At 37.7% G+C, this 14,953-nt stretch overlaps 1 protein-coding gene across 3 annotated transcripts in view; it reads right to left on the bottom strand.

Moving 5' to 3' along the window:
• NFATC3 (nuclear factor of activated T cells 3) overlaps positions 1 to 14,953 on the bottom strand; it is a 139,667-nt gene that overhangs the window by 6,710 nt on the left and 118,004 nt on the right. The window contains exon 10 of one of the 3 annotated variants that reach the window (XM_043600898.1): positions 6,477 to 6,580. The exons of the other annotated variants lie outside the window; for them this stretch is intronic. Within the exon in view, the coding sequence (XP_043456833.1) occupies positions 6,480 to 6,580 (101 nt within the window). The 3' untranslated portion in view covers positions 6,477 to 6,479. The remainder of the gene's footprint in view (positions 1 to 6,476; positions 6,581 to 14,953) is intronic. 3 annotated transcript variants of the gene reach the window in all.

The raw sequence follows: 14,953 nt of genomic DNA, 5'->3' as shown, positions 1-14,953 counted from the left end.
ATTTTCCACTTTCTTTTAATATATATATTAATTATATATATAAATTATATATATTTATTTAAACCCTAGTCTAGAAAGTATGTGAGATGGCTTTTTTTTCCCACCAATTTAAGAGCAGAAAGAGTTGTATACCCCTACTATACAATTTTATCATTTCTCTCCTTTAAAGAGTAAACTGAATTAAAAACATAGAACAAGAGTCAACAACCCTCAACACCCATGTGAACAGGTTATATGGGTCACAGCATTTGGCCCACTTGTGACAGGTGCCATCAACTCCCACTAACCCAACACCTGGATTGTCTGTGCCACCACAACAGAAGCAGTCAGAACCATCAGCAATATTTGCTGTAAGAACAATTTTTTTATACAAAAATTGCTATCCAAATTACCAGTCCATTGGAATGCTATTTCTCCACAAAAGAATATGGTGTCTGAGTAACAAAAGGCCTCTTATTTAGAGTTTAAGGTTTCAGAGCTAGAGCTGACAAGCATGGTATGGTATGAAATCTCACCACCCGGGGGAGAGGGGCAGGGTAACCCAAGACACTGCTTCTGGAGTAGGCAGATACACAGTCATATATGCAAAAGCCCAAAGGGCCTTTCTAACAAGCAACTGAACATCTTGGAGCATTTTTGTAAAGTATTTCTGGGTATAATTAGACTCCATTTATGTGTTATTTCATCTTGAAACTGCAATGAACATTCATCCAAGTTTGGCAAATTCACCTTTTCTTCCCTTCCCTGTACCCCAAGTTAAAAGTATTGTCTGGTGAACAATTTTATGGAGACATTATTGGTTTAAGCTTATTTATTTATGTATTTAGAGAGAGAGAGAGAGAGACAGACAGACAGACAGACAGACTGGGGAGCTGGATCTGCACTGCCAGTGTGTAGCCCAATGCAGGCTTGAACTCATACACCATGAGACCATGACCTGAGCCGAAATCAAGAGTTGGGATGTTTTAACAACTGAGCCACCCAGGCACCCCTGGAGAAGTTTTTTGGGTTTTTTTTAGTTTTTAATTTTTTTTTTAATGTTTTATTTATTTTTGAGAGAGAGAGGGATAGTGCATGAGCAGGGGAGGGGCAGGGGGAGTGAGACACAGAATCCAAAAAAGGCTCCAGGCTCTGAGCTGTCAGCACAGAGTCTGACACGGGGCTTAAACCCACAAACTTTGAGATCATGACCTGAACCAAAGTCAAACACCTAATGGACTGAGCCACCCGGGTGCCCCTGGAGAAGTTATTTTTTACAAAATGAAGATTGCAATCATTTTCTGAATTTTACTTGAAATGAAAAAATGAGAAATTTGGAAATAAATAGAAATGATTTTAAATGGATGAGAAATATAGAATAATAAACCATAAAGTAATATTAGAACAGTTTTGCTAAGATAGACTTAGGTTTTTGATGAGTTGTAAGAATACCATCTAAACTAAATACATTAAATAACTGAATTCACTGATTTATGGCATGACCTGAAGAATTAATCTGTATTTATCAAAGTTTGATTAACATACCTTCTTAAGCTAAAGACAAAAAAAAAAGAAAAAAAAAAGTTCCTGAAAATTTAGAAGGTGTCTATATAGTAGACTGCTAACTGTCCTAATTCATTCTTAAGTAATTGAATTTAACTTGTCACATGGCCACTTAGCTACAAACTACATTCACAGCTTCCCTTTCATAGGTAGGTATGGCCACATAATTTGTTCTTTTCCAATGAAATGTGAATAAAAGTGTATTCTACTCACTGCAGACTCAATAACCTCTTCCCTTCCTTTCCCCCTACCTCTAGCTTCAAAGTGGTGACTCTACTCTGACAATAACTAAGGAAATAGAGGAACAATGAAATAAAGGAATCCTTATCTCTGGATTAACCTGTGGTGTAAGAGAAACTTCCAATGTGGTAAAGCCACTGTATTTGGAATCTCTATTATAGTAACCTAGCTTATACTGTTAACAAAAATAAAACTCACCACCATAAAGTAACACAGAAAGAATAATTAAGTATTTTAAGAACCAAAATAACCAGTTTGAGCTTTATCACACCAAATTTTTAACTAAGTCATTTTAAAATTCACCCTGAATACTAGACAATTTCCAACCACAGGACAACCTGAATATATATATACAGATCAAAAGAGATCTTTTACTTTTAACACTAGCTTTAAAAAAAAAAAGTTTATATATTTGTTTTTGAGAGAGAACAGACAACATGAACAGGGGAGGGGTAGAGAGAGAGGGAGAGAATCCCAAGCAGGTTCTGCACTGCCAGTGCAGAGCCTGACTTGGGGGTCAACCTCATGGACTGTGAGATCGTGACCTGAGCTGAAATCAAGAGTTGGACACTTAACCGATTAGCCACCCAGGCGCCCCTTCACACTAGCTTTTAATACTAGTACAGGAAAATTATGACACTTGTTTTCAATGAACCTGACTAGAGGGGTATCAGTCTTGTTACTGAGAGTCCTTTCTTTTTTAGGAAATTTCTTATGTGTGTGATGCTATACTCAGTGTCATACAGACCTTTCCTCTAAAAAAGGTTGTAACTCAAAACATTATTCAAAGAAAAACAATATATCTCCAGCTGAGTAAACACTACACAGGTACCTAAAAGTGTATTCAAGTATCAGCATGTATCCTTTTGTATCAGCAAAAAGTGAAATGTGAAAAAATAAAACCCCCAAATCAAAAACCACTTCTTTTTTGCGTTAAGATGTTGGATTCAGAAGAATTTTAAGATTATAAGAAGATTCCTTCCTTATACCTATTTTTTGTCACATTGTACATTTTCTGTGAATAGTCTTGTCCACTTTAAAAAAAATTTTTTTAATGTTTATTTATTTTTGAAGGAGAGAGACAGAGCATGAGTGGGGGAGGGGCAGAGAGAGAGGGAGACACAGAACCTGAAGCAGGCTCCAGGGTCCAGGCTGTCAGCACAGAGCCCGATGCAGGGCTTGAACTCACGGACCAGACCGTGAGTGAGATCATGATGTGGGCCGAAGTCGGACACTCAACCGACTGAGCCACCCAGGCGCCCCCCTGTCCATTTCTAAATACATACTGCTGACACCCAAATTTCTAACCTCCAGGGGCCTAACCTGAGCTCCAAAGCCATAAATCTACATGGCGCATTCACCATCTGAGCTACAGATGCTATATGCTTCCCTCTTCAAGACATGCTCCAAGAATTTTTCTTCACTCTTCCAGCTCTTCAACTGATCTACCTACCTTCCCTTCTGGATCTTTCTCAACATTGAGAAGTATGGTATGTCTATCTTAAACAAGCAAGCAAACAAATAAAAACCCTAGACTCCATGTAACCCTCTATATCTACTTTTTTCTTTCATTGCTTAACTTTTTTTTTTTTTTTTGGAGGACTTGGCAAAGAAAGCTTTTTTGTTTGTTTAGAGAGGGAACAAGTGAGTGAGGAGCGGGGGAGGGGGGGAAGGGAAGAGAGGGAGAGAGAGAGAGACAGAGAGAGACAGAATATCCCACGAGGGACAGAGAAAAAGACTGGGAGACAGAAGCAGGACTCACCCAAAGCAGGCCCCAATTGAAGCACGCCCTGTGTTCACCTGATGCAGGACTTGAACTTGCAAACTATGAGACCATGACCTGAGCTGAAGTCAGATGCTTAACCAACTGAACCACCCCCAGGTGCTATGATTGCTTAATATCTTAAAGGAGTTATCTACACTGCCTGCTGTTTCTATGTTCTTACTTCCTGTTCACCCCTTAGTCATACATTGATCCCCTCATTCCACAGAAATGCTTCTTACCAAGATCACTAGGACCAACTTACTTATTGCTTCATGCATGGAAGAGCTATGGGGTAACCTCTAAAAGAGAGCAAACTTTAATCTTTGGTTCAGCTGAGATATAACTAGGGTGAATTACTTAATCTTCCAGCTATAAAACAGACAAGTCATGGGGTTGTAATGTACAGCACAGGAAATATAGTCAATAATATTGTAGTAACTTTTTATGGTGACAGGTGGCAACTAGCCTTATCACAAGCATCATTTTGTAATGTATAAAAATAGCAAACTGGGTGTTGTATGGAAACCAATTTGACAATAAATTTCATATATTGAAAAAAAATAAAAATAAATAAATAAAAATAAAAATAAAATGGTAACAAAAAAAATAGCAAATCACTGTGATAGACAACTGAAACGTAACAGAATATTATATGTCAACTATACTTCAATTAAAAAAAAAAAAACCTTCAGGTTATAACTCTCAGACAGATGCAGGAATTTAGTTGCTATTTCTACTCCTCTCATGACTAGAGACAAGAGTGATGTGAGACCAGGGTAGGCTCAGTTTCTGGGAGAAGCCAATGTTCTGGTGCCTTGTCTAATCAGGAGGCTTAGTTTCTCATATATAAAGATCTGGGTAGTTCTCTTCCAAATCTAAATTCATTAAATTTAAATTCAAATGGCATGTTGAGAATTACAACTTATATATTTATAATTTCTATCACATATGTTCTCAGTGGCTTTCAGAGTCTTTATCCTATTTCTCAATTAGAAAAAATTTTCAGGAAGCACCTGGGTGGCTCAGTCGGTTAAGCGTCCGACTTCAGCTCAGGTCATGATCTCACAGTCCGTGAGTTCAAGCCCCGCGTTGGGCTCTGTGCTGACAGCTCAGAGCCTGGAGCCTGTTTCAGATTCTGTGTCTCCCTCTCTCTCTGCCCCTCCCCTGCTCATGCTCTGACTCTCTGTGTCTCAAAAATAAATAAAAACATTAAAAAAAAATTTTTTTTTCATGGGTGCCTGGGTGGCTCAGTTGGTTGGGCGTCCGACTTCAGCTCAGGTCATGATCTCACACTTGGTGGGTTTGAGCCCCATGCTGGGCTCTGTGCTGACAGGTCGGAGCTTGGAGCCTGCTTTGGATTCTGTGCCTCCCTCTCTCTCTGCCCCTCCTCTGCTCACTGTCTCTCAAAAATAAATAAAAATGTTGAAAAAAAAATTTTTTAATCTTTTTCGTAATATTTATTTTCAAGAGAAAGAGAGTGAGCATGAGCAGGCAGAGAGAGAGGAAGACACAGAATCTGAAGCAGACTCCAGGCTCTGAGCAGTCAGCACAGAGCCCAACTCAGGGTTCAAACTCATGAGCCGTGAGATCATGACCTGAGCTGAAGTCAGATACTTAAACAAAGTCAGCCACCCAGGCACCCCTCAGAAGCTTTCAGAGTCTTCAAAGAAAGGAGCTGCATGATAGTGAGGGAGAGTTGTGTTCCTGGTGGGTTGCTGAGGTAGAGTGGCCTGAGGCCCAGCCCCCTCCCTCATGCAGACTTCACTTATATGGATTCTTTCCAAGTGGAGTCCCAGAAGAATTATTAGTAATGCACACATGGGTCTACAGGGGAGGCTCAAGGGTAAAGGATCCAGGTTTCCTCTGGCACATGGATAAAATGTCCTGCTTTATTTTCATTCCAAACTGTCTCACGTCAAAACTTAAGAGTACTTGATTGACCAGAGATGAGCAGACTTATACACTTGACTGACCACCAAGTTTACTCAGCACCCAAGCCATAGAATTTTTTTTAAAGTTTATTTACTTATTTTGAAAGAGAAAGAGAGGTGGAGAAAGAGGGAGAAAGAGAGAATCCCAAGCAGGCTCTGCACTGTCAGCACAGAGCCTAATGCTGGCTTCGATTTCATGAACTGTGAGATTATGACCTGAACTGAAATCAAGAGTCAGATGCTTAACCAACTGAGGCACCTAGGCACCCCCAAGCCATAGAATTCTTACAGATGGGCTTCTCTGCTTTGATTTAATAAATTCAGTTAAACACTTGCTTTCTACTCAAACCAGATTAAATTCATAAGTACTAGTGTACAAGCCTGAATATGGTTCGATTTATAAAGTAGTTTTGGGGTGCCTGGGTGGGTCAGTTGAGCCTCCAACTTCGGCTCAGGTCATTATCTCATGGTTCATGGGTTCAGGCCTTCCATCAGGCTCATTGCTGTCAGCATGGACCTTGCTTTGGATCCTCAGTACCCTTCTCTCTCTGCCCTTCCCCAGCTCACGTTCTCTCTCTCAAAAATAAATTAAATAAATAAATAAAAAGCAGAGCCTTGGGGCCCTGGGTGGCTCAGTCAGTTAAACATCTGACTCTTGATTTTGGCTCAGGTCATGATCTCACAGTTCCTGGGATCGGGCTCTGCCCTGACAGCGTAGAGCCTGCTTGGGATTCTCTCTCCCTCTCAGCCCCTCCCCCACTTACACAAGTTCTCACTCTTTCTCTTAAAATAAATAAATAAACGTTAAAAAAAAAGTTTTTTTTTTTTTTAAATAAAAAGCAGAGTCTTGCAGTCAAAGTGTAGCTCCAAAGATAATGAGTGGACCTACCAAGATGCCCATGTATACCCCATCCTCTGTAGCACATGCAAATCCAGCCACTGCATGCAAATACCAGACTTGGGTATAAAAACAATGACACATTTCAATCAACACTCACCCTCTAGATTCTCCAGAAAGGAGCTGGACATGAGAGCTCACTGTGGTTAGGCCATTTCTCTGCTGAACCTGATGGCTGGTGTTCCAAGTCAGACATAAACTGGTCTGTGTCAAAGAAGACAACATCACTACTGAATGGAACAAACCAGAAAGTAACTTAATCTACTACATGCCCAGCCTGTTTTCTCTATGATAGAGGAATTTAATCATCCTTTGTCTGTCAATCACTACATAAAATGGCTCACCAAATTACATTAGATAATATGAATATTGGAGTCTAGAGAATTTAGGTAATGGCTGATTGATTTCCTAAAATTAAAAGGGCAATAATTTTAAAGGTCATGATGATGGTTTCAGCAATTTTATTTTATTTTTATTTATTTATTTTTTAAGCAAACTCTACCTCTAACATGGGTCTTGAAATCATGACCCCAAGATGAAGAGTCACATACTCTACTGAATGAGTAAGCCAGGTGCCCCATTTTCTGCAATTTTATATGACATACTTAGTTTTAAACAAAATAGTTTATATTATATTGGATATTAGTAGTTCCCAAATAACTTGCCCAAGGCTACATCAAAATTATCACTTAATAAAAACAGAAATTCCTGGGTTCTACTTTAGGCCATAGAATCAAAATGTGTAAGGGCAGAAGCCCTGAAAACTTCATGCACAGGTAAATTTAGGGGTCATGGAGGAATATTTTTAAAACTAAAGTGCACATTTATTTGCAAGATTATGAAATCAATTCAGCAAGTTGAGATCAGTATCTTTTTAAAAAGAAATAGAACAAAACAGACCATAGTAGGCTGCATCTTCTTTAATAAGAGTTAAGAACTGGCCTTTGAGGGGCACCTGGGTGGTTCAGTTGGTTAAGCATCAAACTTTGGCCCAGGTCATGATCTCATGGCTTGTGGGTTTGAGCCCCATGCTGGGCTCTGTGCTAACAGCCTGGAGCCTGCTTCAGATTCTGTCTCCCTCCCTCTGTCTCTCCCCTGCTTGTGCTCTGCCCCCCTCTCTCTCTCTCAAAAATAAATAAACATTAAAAAGAATTTAAAAAAATAACTGGCCTTTGAGACTTTCATGTTAGTTGTATATATATTTTTGTTTGTTATGTACTAGGTCATGCTATAAAACTTACTTTTTTAATGTTTATTTTTGAGAGAGAGAGCATGAGCAGGGGAAGGGCAGAGAGAGAGGACAGAGGATCTGAAGTGGGCTCTGCTCTGACGGCACCAAGCCTGACGTGGGGCTCGAACTCATGAATTGTGAGATCATGACCTGAGCTGAAGTCAGACACTCAAATGACTGAGCCACCCAGGTGCCCCAAACTTACTTCTTACTGTAGGAAGCTATCCAAAATGTTTAAAAGTCACTGTAGTCAAGAAGAGTCACCACTGGTCAGTTTTGTGATAATGGCTGAGACATTCAGATGGCCAGTTAGAAAGCCCCAACACAAGGGATGAGAAGCCTCTTCCTTTGGCCTCTAAGGATTTATTTTTAGCCTTTGTTTGCTCAACCTCAAGCAAAAGCACCTAACCTTTTAGACGCTAGAAGAATGCTTATTTTATCTTAGCAGAGGAGAATCTGTATATAGTCTCTGTGAATAATAATCAATACCCTTGTCTTAGGTTGATAAAGGAGGTAAAATAAAGGAGGAGGCAATCTGTGCAAAATGCAGCCTTAATTAAGAAGTCAAAACAAAACACAAAAGCCAGAAATTCTTCGTGTTTACAGGCAAAATTTTCCTAAGCTTATTACTAAACTTGAGATCATTCACCAAGTTTTCAAAGGGGATTTAAGGATTACAGTATATGTGAAATATTTTATTTATTTTTTAAAATGTTTATTTTTGAGAGAGAGAGAGAGAGAGAACACAGGGAAGAGGCAGAAAGGGAGTTGGAGGATCCGAAGCAGCTCTGTGCTGGCAGCAGAGGGAGTGATGCAGGGCTCAAACTTACAAACTGTGAGATCATGACCCGAGCCAAAATCCACCCAAGCGCCCCATGTGAAGTATTTTAGAGACTGAATATGTATAGTCAAAAGTCTCCTTTCTGTGGATGCCCAATTTCCACAACTGAATCCTCCAAAACAGACATGAAGGTATAGACCATGTGATTCAAGGTACAGTAGCACATAAATAAGAAGAAAGAAGCCCAGGAACAAAGCTAAGAGGCCAACAGATCCTAGTGACTTCTATGAGTTGGTTTATGCAATGGTAGTTTCATACTGTGCTTATGGAAAGCTGTCCTTAAGACAGCTTTCTATTTCTTGAAACATTGTTGACAGATTCAAAAAATACCTGATTCGTTTTTTCCTATCACAAAAACTTTGACAAAACTCTTGAAGAAGAATTAGCATCAATCCTCTCTTAAACTCTTCCAAAAGATTAAAGAAGAGGGAATACTTCCTACTCATTCCAAGGTCAACATTACTGATGCCAAAGCTAGACAAAGACACTACAAGTAAAGAAAACTACACAATGCACCCTATGAATACAGATGCAAAATTCCTCAACAAATACTAACAAACCGAATTCAGTAGTATATTAAAAGTACATAGCAAAAATGAACTATTGGGACCTCACCAAAATAAAAAGCTTCTGCACAGCAAAGGAAACAATCAGCAAAACTAAAAGGCAACCGACAGAATGGGAGAAGATACGTGCAAACGACCTATCAGATAAAGGGTTAGTATCCAAAATCTATAAAGAACTTATCAAACTCAACACCCACAAAACAAATAATCCAGTGAAGAAATGGGCGAAAGACATGAATAGACACTTTTCCAAAAAAAACATCCAGATGGCCAACCAACACATGAAAAAATGCTCAACATCACTCATCATCAGGGAAATACAAATCGAAACCACATGAAATACCACCTCACACCTGTCAGAAAAGCTAACATTAACAACTCAGTCAACAACAGATGTTGGCGAGGATGCGGAGAAATAGGATCTCTTGCATTCCTGGTGGGAATACAAGCTGGTATAGCCACTCTGGAAAACAGTATGGAGGTTCCTCAAAAACTTAAAAATAGAACTACCCTACGACCCAGCAACTGCACTACTAAGTATTTATCCAAGGGATACAGGTATGCTGTTTCCAAGGGACACATGCACCCCAATGTCAATAGCAGCACTATCAACAATAGCCAAAGTATGGAAGGAGCCCAAATGTCCCATCGATGGATGAATGGATAAAGAAGATGTGGTATATATATAATGGAGTATTACTCAGCTATCAAAAAGGATGAAATCTTGCCGTTTGCAACTACGTGGATGGAACTAGAGGGTCTTATGCTAAGCAAAATTAGTCAGACAGAGAAAGACAAATATCCTACCACTTCATTCATATGAGGACTTTAAGACACAGAACAGATGAACATAAGGGAAGGGAAGCAAAAATAATATAAAAACAGGGAGGGGACAAAACAGAAGAGACTCTTAAATATGGAGAACAAACAGAGGGTTACTAGAGGAGTTGTGGGAGGGGGGGTGGGCAAGGGGCATTAAGGAATCTACTCCTGAAATCATTGCTAAACTATATACTAACTAATTTGGATATAAATTAAAAAAAAAAAAAAGTACTATACATCAAGGCCAAGTGAGATTTATTCTCAGAATACAAAGATGGTTCAGGATATGCAAGGCAACAAATGTAATTTACTACGTATTAGAATGAAGGATAAAACATTACAGATGATCTCAATTGACACAGAAGAAGCATCTGACAAAATTCAATTCACTTTCAAGATAAAAAAATACCCAATAAACTAGGACTAGAAGGGAATTTCCTCCACATGATAAAAAGGCCATACATGACACATCATACTCAGTGGTGAAAGACTGAAAGTTTTTTCCCTGAGATTAAGAACATGATAAGGATGTCCACTTTTGCCACTTCAATTCAAAACAATACTAGAATTTCCAGCCAGAGCAATTAGGCTAAAGAAATTTTTTAAAGGCATACAAATTGGAAAGGAAGAGGTAAAATTATCTCTGTTCACAAATGACGTGATCTTACGCATAGAAAACTTGAAAGAATCAACATATAAAAAATATTAGCATTAATAAACTAAGTCAGTAGTTACAGGATATAAAATCAACAGACAATATTGAGTTGTATTCTATACACTTTCAATGAACAACCAAGAAGGAAATTTAAAAATCAATTCCATTTACAATAACATCAAAAAGAATAAAATATTTAGGAATTAGCCAAGGAGGAATAGGATTTGTACACTGAAAACTAAACATTGGTGGAAGAAATTAAGGTTTCTAAATAACTGGAAAACATCCCATGTTCGTGGATTGGGAGACTAATATTTTTAAGATGATAATATTACCCAATATTCAGATTCAATTTGTTGTTCCAAGTACAGATTCAATTTGTTAGCAATTCCTAACAAAATCACAATACCATCTTTACAGAAATAGAAAAACCAATCCAGAAATTCATATGGAATCTCAAAGAACCAAGAAGAGCCAAAACAGTTTTGAAAATAAGAACAAAGATAGAAGGGTCTCATTTCCTGATTTCAAAACTTACTACAAAGGTACAGTAATCAAAACAACATGATACTGGCATAAGGACCTATGTACACACCAAAGGAACAGAGAGGCCAGAAACAAATCCTCACAATATATGCTCAATTCATTTTCAAACATTCAATGGGGAAAAGGCAGTCTTTTTAACACACAATACATGTTTCCACTGGATATCCACATGTAAAAGAATGGAAGCTGGACTCCTATTTCACTCCATATACAAAGTTAACTCAAAATAGATCAGAGACTTAAGAACTAATATAAAACTTTTGGGGCATCCGGGTGGCTCAGCTGGTTGAGGGTCCGACTTGATTTCAGCTCAAGTCATGATCTCATGGTTCATGAGATTGAGCCCCACCTTGGCTTCTCCACTGACAGTGTGGAGCATGCTTGAAATTCTCTCTCCTTCTCTCTCTCTCTCTCTGCCCCTCCCCTGCTCACATGCTGTCTCTCAAACATTAAAAAATTTTTTAAACATTGCATCCGGATCATTAAAATAATAAATAATAATAAAATAAACAATAATAAATTTAAAAATAAAATATATAATAAAATAATAATAAAATATATAATAAAAACAATAAATACTTATAATTATTAAAGTAATAATTTTTTAAAAATAATAATAAAATTATAAAACTCTTAGAAGAAGAAAACATGGGGTAAATAAATCTTCATGACCCTGGAAATTTAAATAGAACTCTAAAAGCACTGGCAATAAAAGAAAACATAGATTACGAGGACTTCATCAAAATTAAAAACCTCAAAGGACACTATCATGAGTAGAGAGAGGGGCACTTAGTTGGCTTAGTCAGTAGAGCACAGTGCGGCTCTTGATCTCTGGGTTGTGAGTTCAAGCCCCAAACTAGGTGTAGAGATTAAAAATTTTTTTAAAAATCTTAAAAAAAATAAAAAGAGAGTGAAGAGAGAGCGCAAAGAGTGGGAGAAAATTTTTGTAAATAATACATCAAGTAAGAGATGAGTATCCAAAATGTATCAAGAACTCCTACAACTCAACAACAAAAAAACAATGAGAAAATGAGATTTGACTGTTTTCCCAGAGAACAAATAGAAATGGTTAAACAAGAAAAGACCATGAGAAGGAAAAAAAAGAAGAAAGAAAGAAAGAAAGAAAGAAAGAAAGAAAGAAAGAAAGAAAGAAAGAAAGAAAAGCTTATGAAAAGGTGCCTAGCATCATTAGTTACTAGGGAAATACAAATCAAAATCAGAAAGAGATACCACTTAATATCCATTCAGTATGGCTATTATTATTTTAAAACGGAAATTAGTAAGTGCTGGCAAGGATGTAGAGCAATTTGAACCCTCAATACACTGTAAATGTAAAATGGTGCAACCACTGTGGGAAAAACACCAATTTCTCAAAAAGTTGAACAAAGAATTTCCATATAACCCAACAATTCCACTCCTAAGTACCCAAAAGAATTGAAAAGAGATTCAAAGAGATACTTGCACACCAATGTTCACAGCAGAGTTATTCACAACAGTCAAAAGGTAGAGACGAATGTCTTTCAACAGATGAGTGGATAAACGTATGTGATTATACATAAAATGTTAATATTATTTATTCATAAAAAGGAAAGAAATTCTGATATATGCTTACAACATGGCTGAACTGTGGATACATTATGCCAAGTGAAATAAGCCAAACATTAAAAGGACAAAAGTTGTATGATTCCACTATTTACATGAGATACCTTGAGCAGGTAAAGTCATAGAAACAGAAAGCAGAAGTTACCACAGGCTGGAGGTGGGGAGAATGAGAGGTGGGGAGAACTGCTTAATGGGTACAGAACTGTTGTTTAGAGTGAGGCAAAAGTTCTCAAGATAGTGGTGACAGTTACATCATACTGTGAACGTACTTAATGCTACCGACCTGTACACTTAAAATGCTAAATTTTTGGTTATGTACAGTTTACCACATTAAAAAAAATTTCAAACACAAATCTTGGGTTTTCTCATAGGAAAACACTGTATGAAAAGACTGAATTAGGTTTTCACAGCTCTAACCATTAACTCAAAGCAAGACCTGACAGATATAACTTCCTCTTATCATTTTAAAATCTGGAATACAGAATTTGTTCCTTTTCATCTCAAAGTTTTAACAAGTTAACTATTTACAAATCCTGGGGTGCCTGGGTTAAGCATCTGACTTCAGCTCAGGTTATGATCTCACAGTTCGTGAGTTCAAGTCGCACATCGGGTTCTCTGATGTGAGTGGACAGCCTGCATCGGGATCCTCTGTCTTCCTTGCTCTCTGCTTCTCCCCTGCTCACATGCACTCTCTCTCTCAAAAATAAATAAACATTAAATAAATAAATATTTACAAATCCTGAAATATGTTTGTGGAAAGATGAGTAAAATTTCCTACTTGTCCAAGCTGCCTCTCCACTTGACTAAGCTGCTTTCTTTACCCACCTAATCAATATATAGACATTTCTGGTTTATACAAACAAGGCCATGGCCTGGTGGGCATGTAAAAATAAAGGCTTTGGAATGCTAGTTTCATCCTTTACAGTAATGGTGACTCAAAGGAAGTCATTTAATCTCTGTGAATCTGTTTACTTATTTACTCAAAGAAGGTAGAATCTCCTGAAAGGTATGTGCAGTCACTCTACAACATTATAAAGAAACACAATTATAATATACTTAGATTGATAAAAGCAAGACAAGTAACTTATCACTTAGTGACCTCATCTAGTGTCATGGCTTCAAATACCATCTGCATGCCCTCAACTCTCAAATTTGTATCTTTAGTCTAAAACTCACTTCCAAACTCTAGACTCATTCATCCAACTGAGTACTTGATTTCTCTACTTGAATGTTCAACAAGTATCTTAAACGCAACACAACCAAAACTGAACACCTGATCTTTCTCCAAAGCTTGCTTCATCTATAGCCTTCCCCATACCAGGTGATGGCAACTCCATCTTTCCAGTTTCTCAGAAACAAAACAAAACAAAACAACCCTTGGTATCATCTTTAACTTTTTCTCTCATACTTTATATGGAATCTGTCAGGAAATGCTATTGGCTTTGTCTTTAAAATACATCCAAAATCAGACCATTTGAAGACCCCTTATTTTACCACCAGTCTAAAACATTATTTCTGGCCTAGATTACTACAACAGCATTTTACCTGGCCTCCTTGTTGCTGCCCTTGCTTCCCTACAGTCTTTTTTCTAACCAGGATCAATTTCTCAGACATTCCACCAAAATAAATTCCTGATCAATTAAAGATTTACAACATCATAGAAGCTATGGGAGACAAATGATTTATAAGTTATATAAATGCAAAAAAAATTCTTTATGTAAAGAATTCATGTTACCTTGGGGAAAAACTTTTGTCAACTCCTAGCTCAATGAGGTAAGGAACCTAAGACATAAAGAGCTTCTATATTCTATAAGTGAGTAAGAAAGGATTAATAATCAAATAGAAAAGTAAATAAATACTATCAGAGATCACAGATTTGTGACAAAGATTTTCTCTTAAGCACATGAGAAGGTACACAAATCTTACTCCTAAATGAAGTGTAAACTAAAATTATACTGAGAAGCAGGTACCAGGGTGGCTTAGTGGGGTAACATCCGACTCTCAATTTTGGCTCAGGCCACTATCTCACAGTTGGTGAGATCGAGCCCCACATCAGGCTCTGCACAGAGCCTGCTTAGGAGTCTAACTCTCCCTCGCTGTCTGCCCCTCCCCCACTTGTGCACACTTGTGTGCGCGCTCTCTCTTACTTAAACTAAAAAAAAACTGTATCAAGAAACTATTTTCCACTTATCCCACTGGCAAATAAGATGTCTGACAGCAGAATGTGCTGGTGAAGATACTCTCTTACAATAACAGTGGCAATGTAAAAAAAATTTTTTTAAGTGACGTGCCACATTTTTTTAAAAGTTTTATT

This window comes from Prionailurus bengalensis, chromosome E2, assembly GCF_016509475.1.
Source record: "Prionailurus bengalensis isolate Pbe53 chromosome E2, Fcat_Pben_1.1_paternal_pri, whole genome shotgun sequence".
NCBI lineage: Eukaryota > Metazoa > Chordata > Mammalia > Carnivora > Felidae > Prionailurus > Prionailurus bengalensis.
The sequence above is the reverse complement of the archived record's forward strand: the minus strand, read 5'-3'. Positions and strand labels throughout refer to the sequence as shown.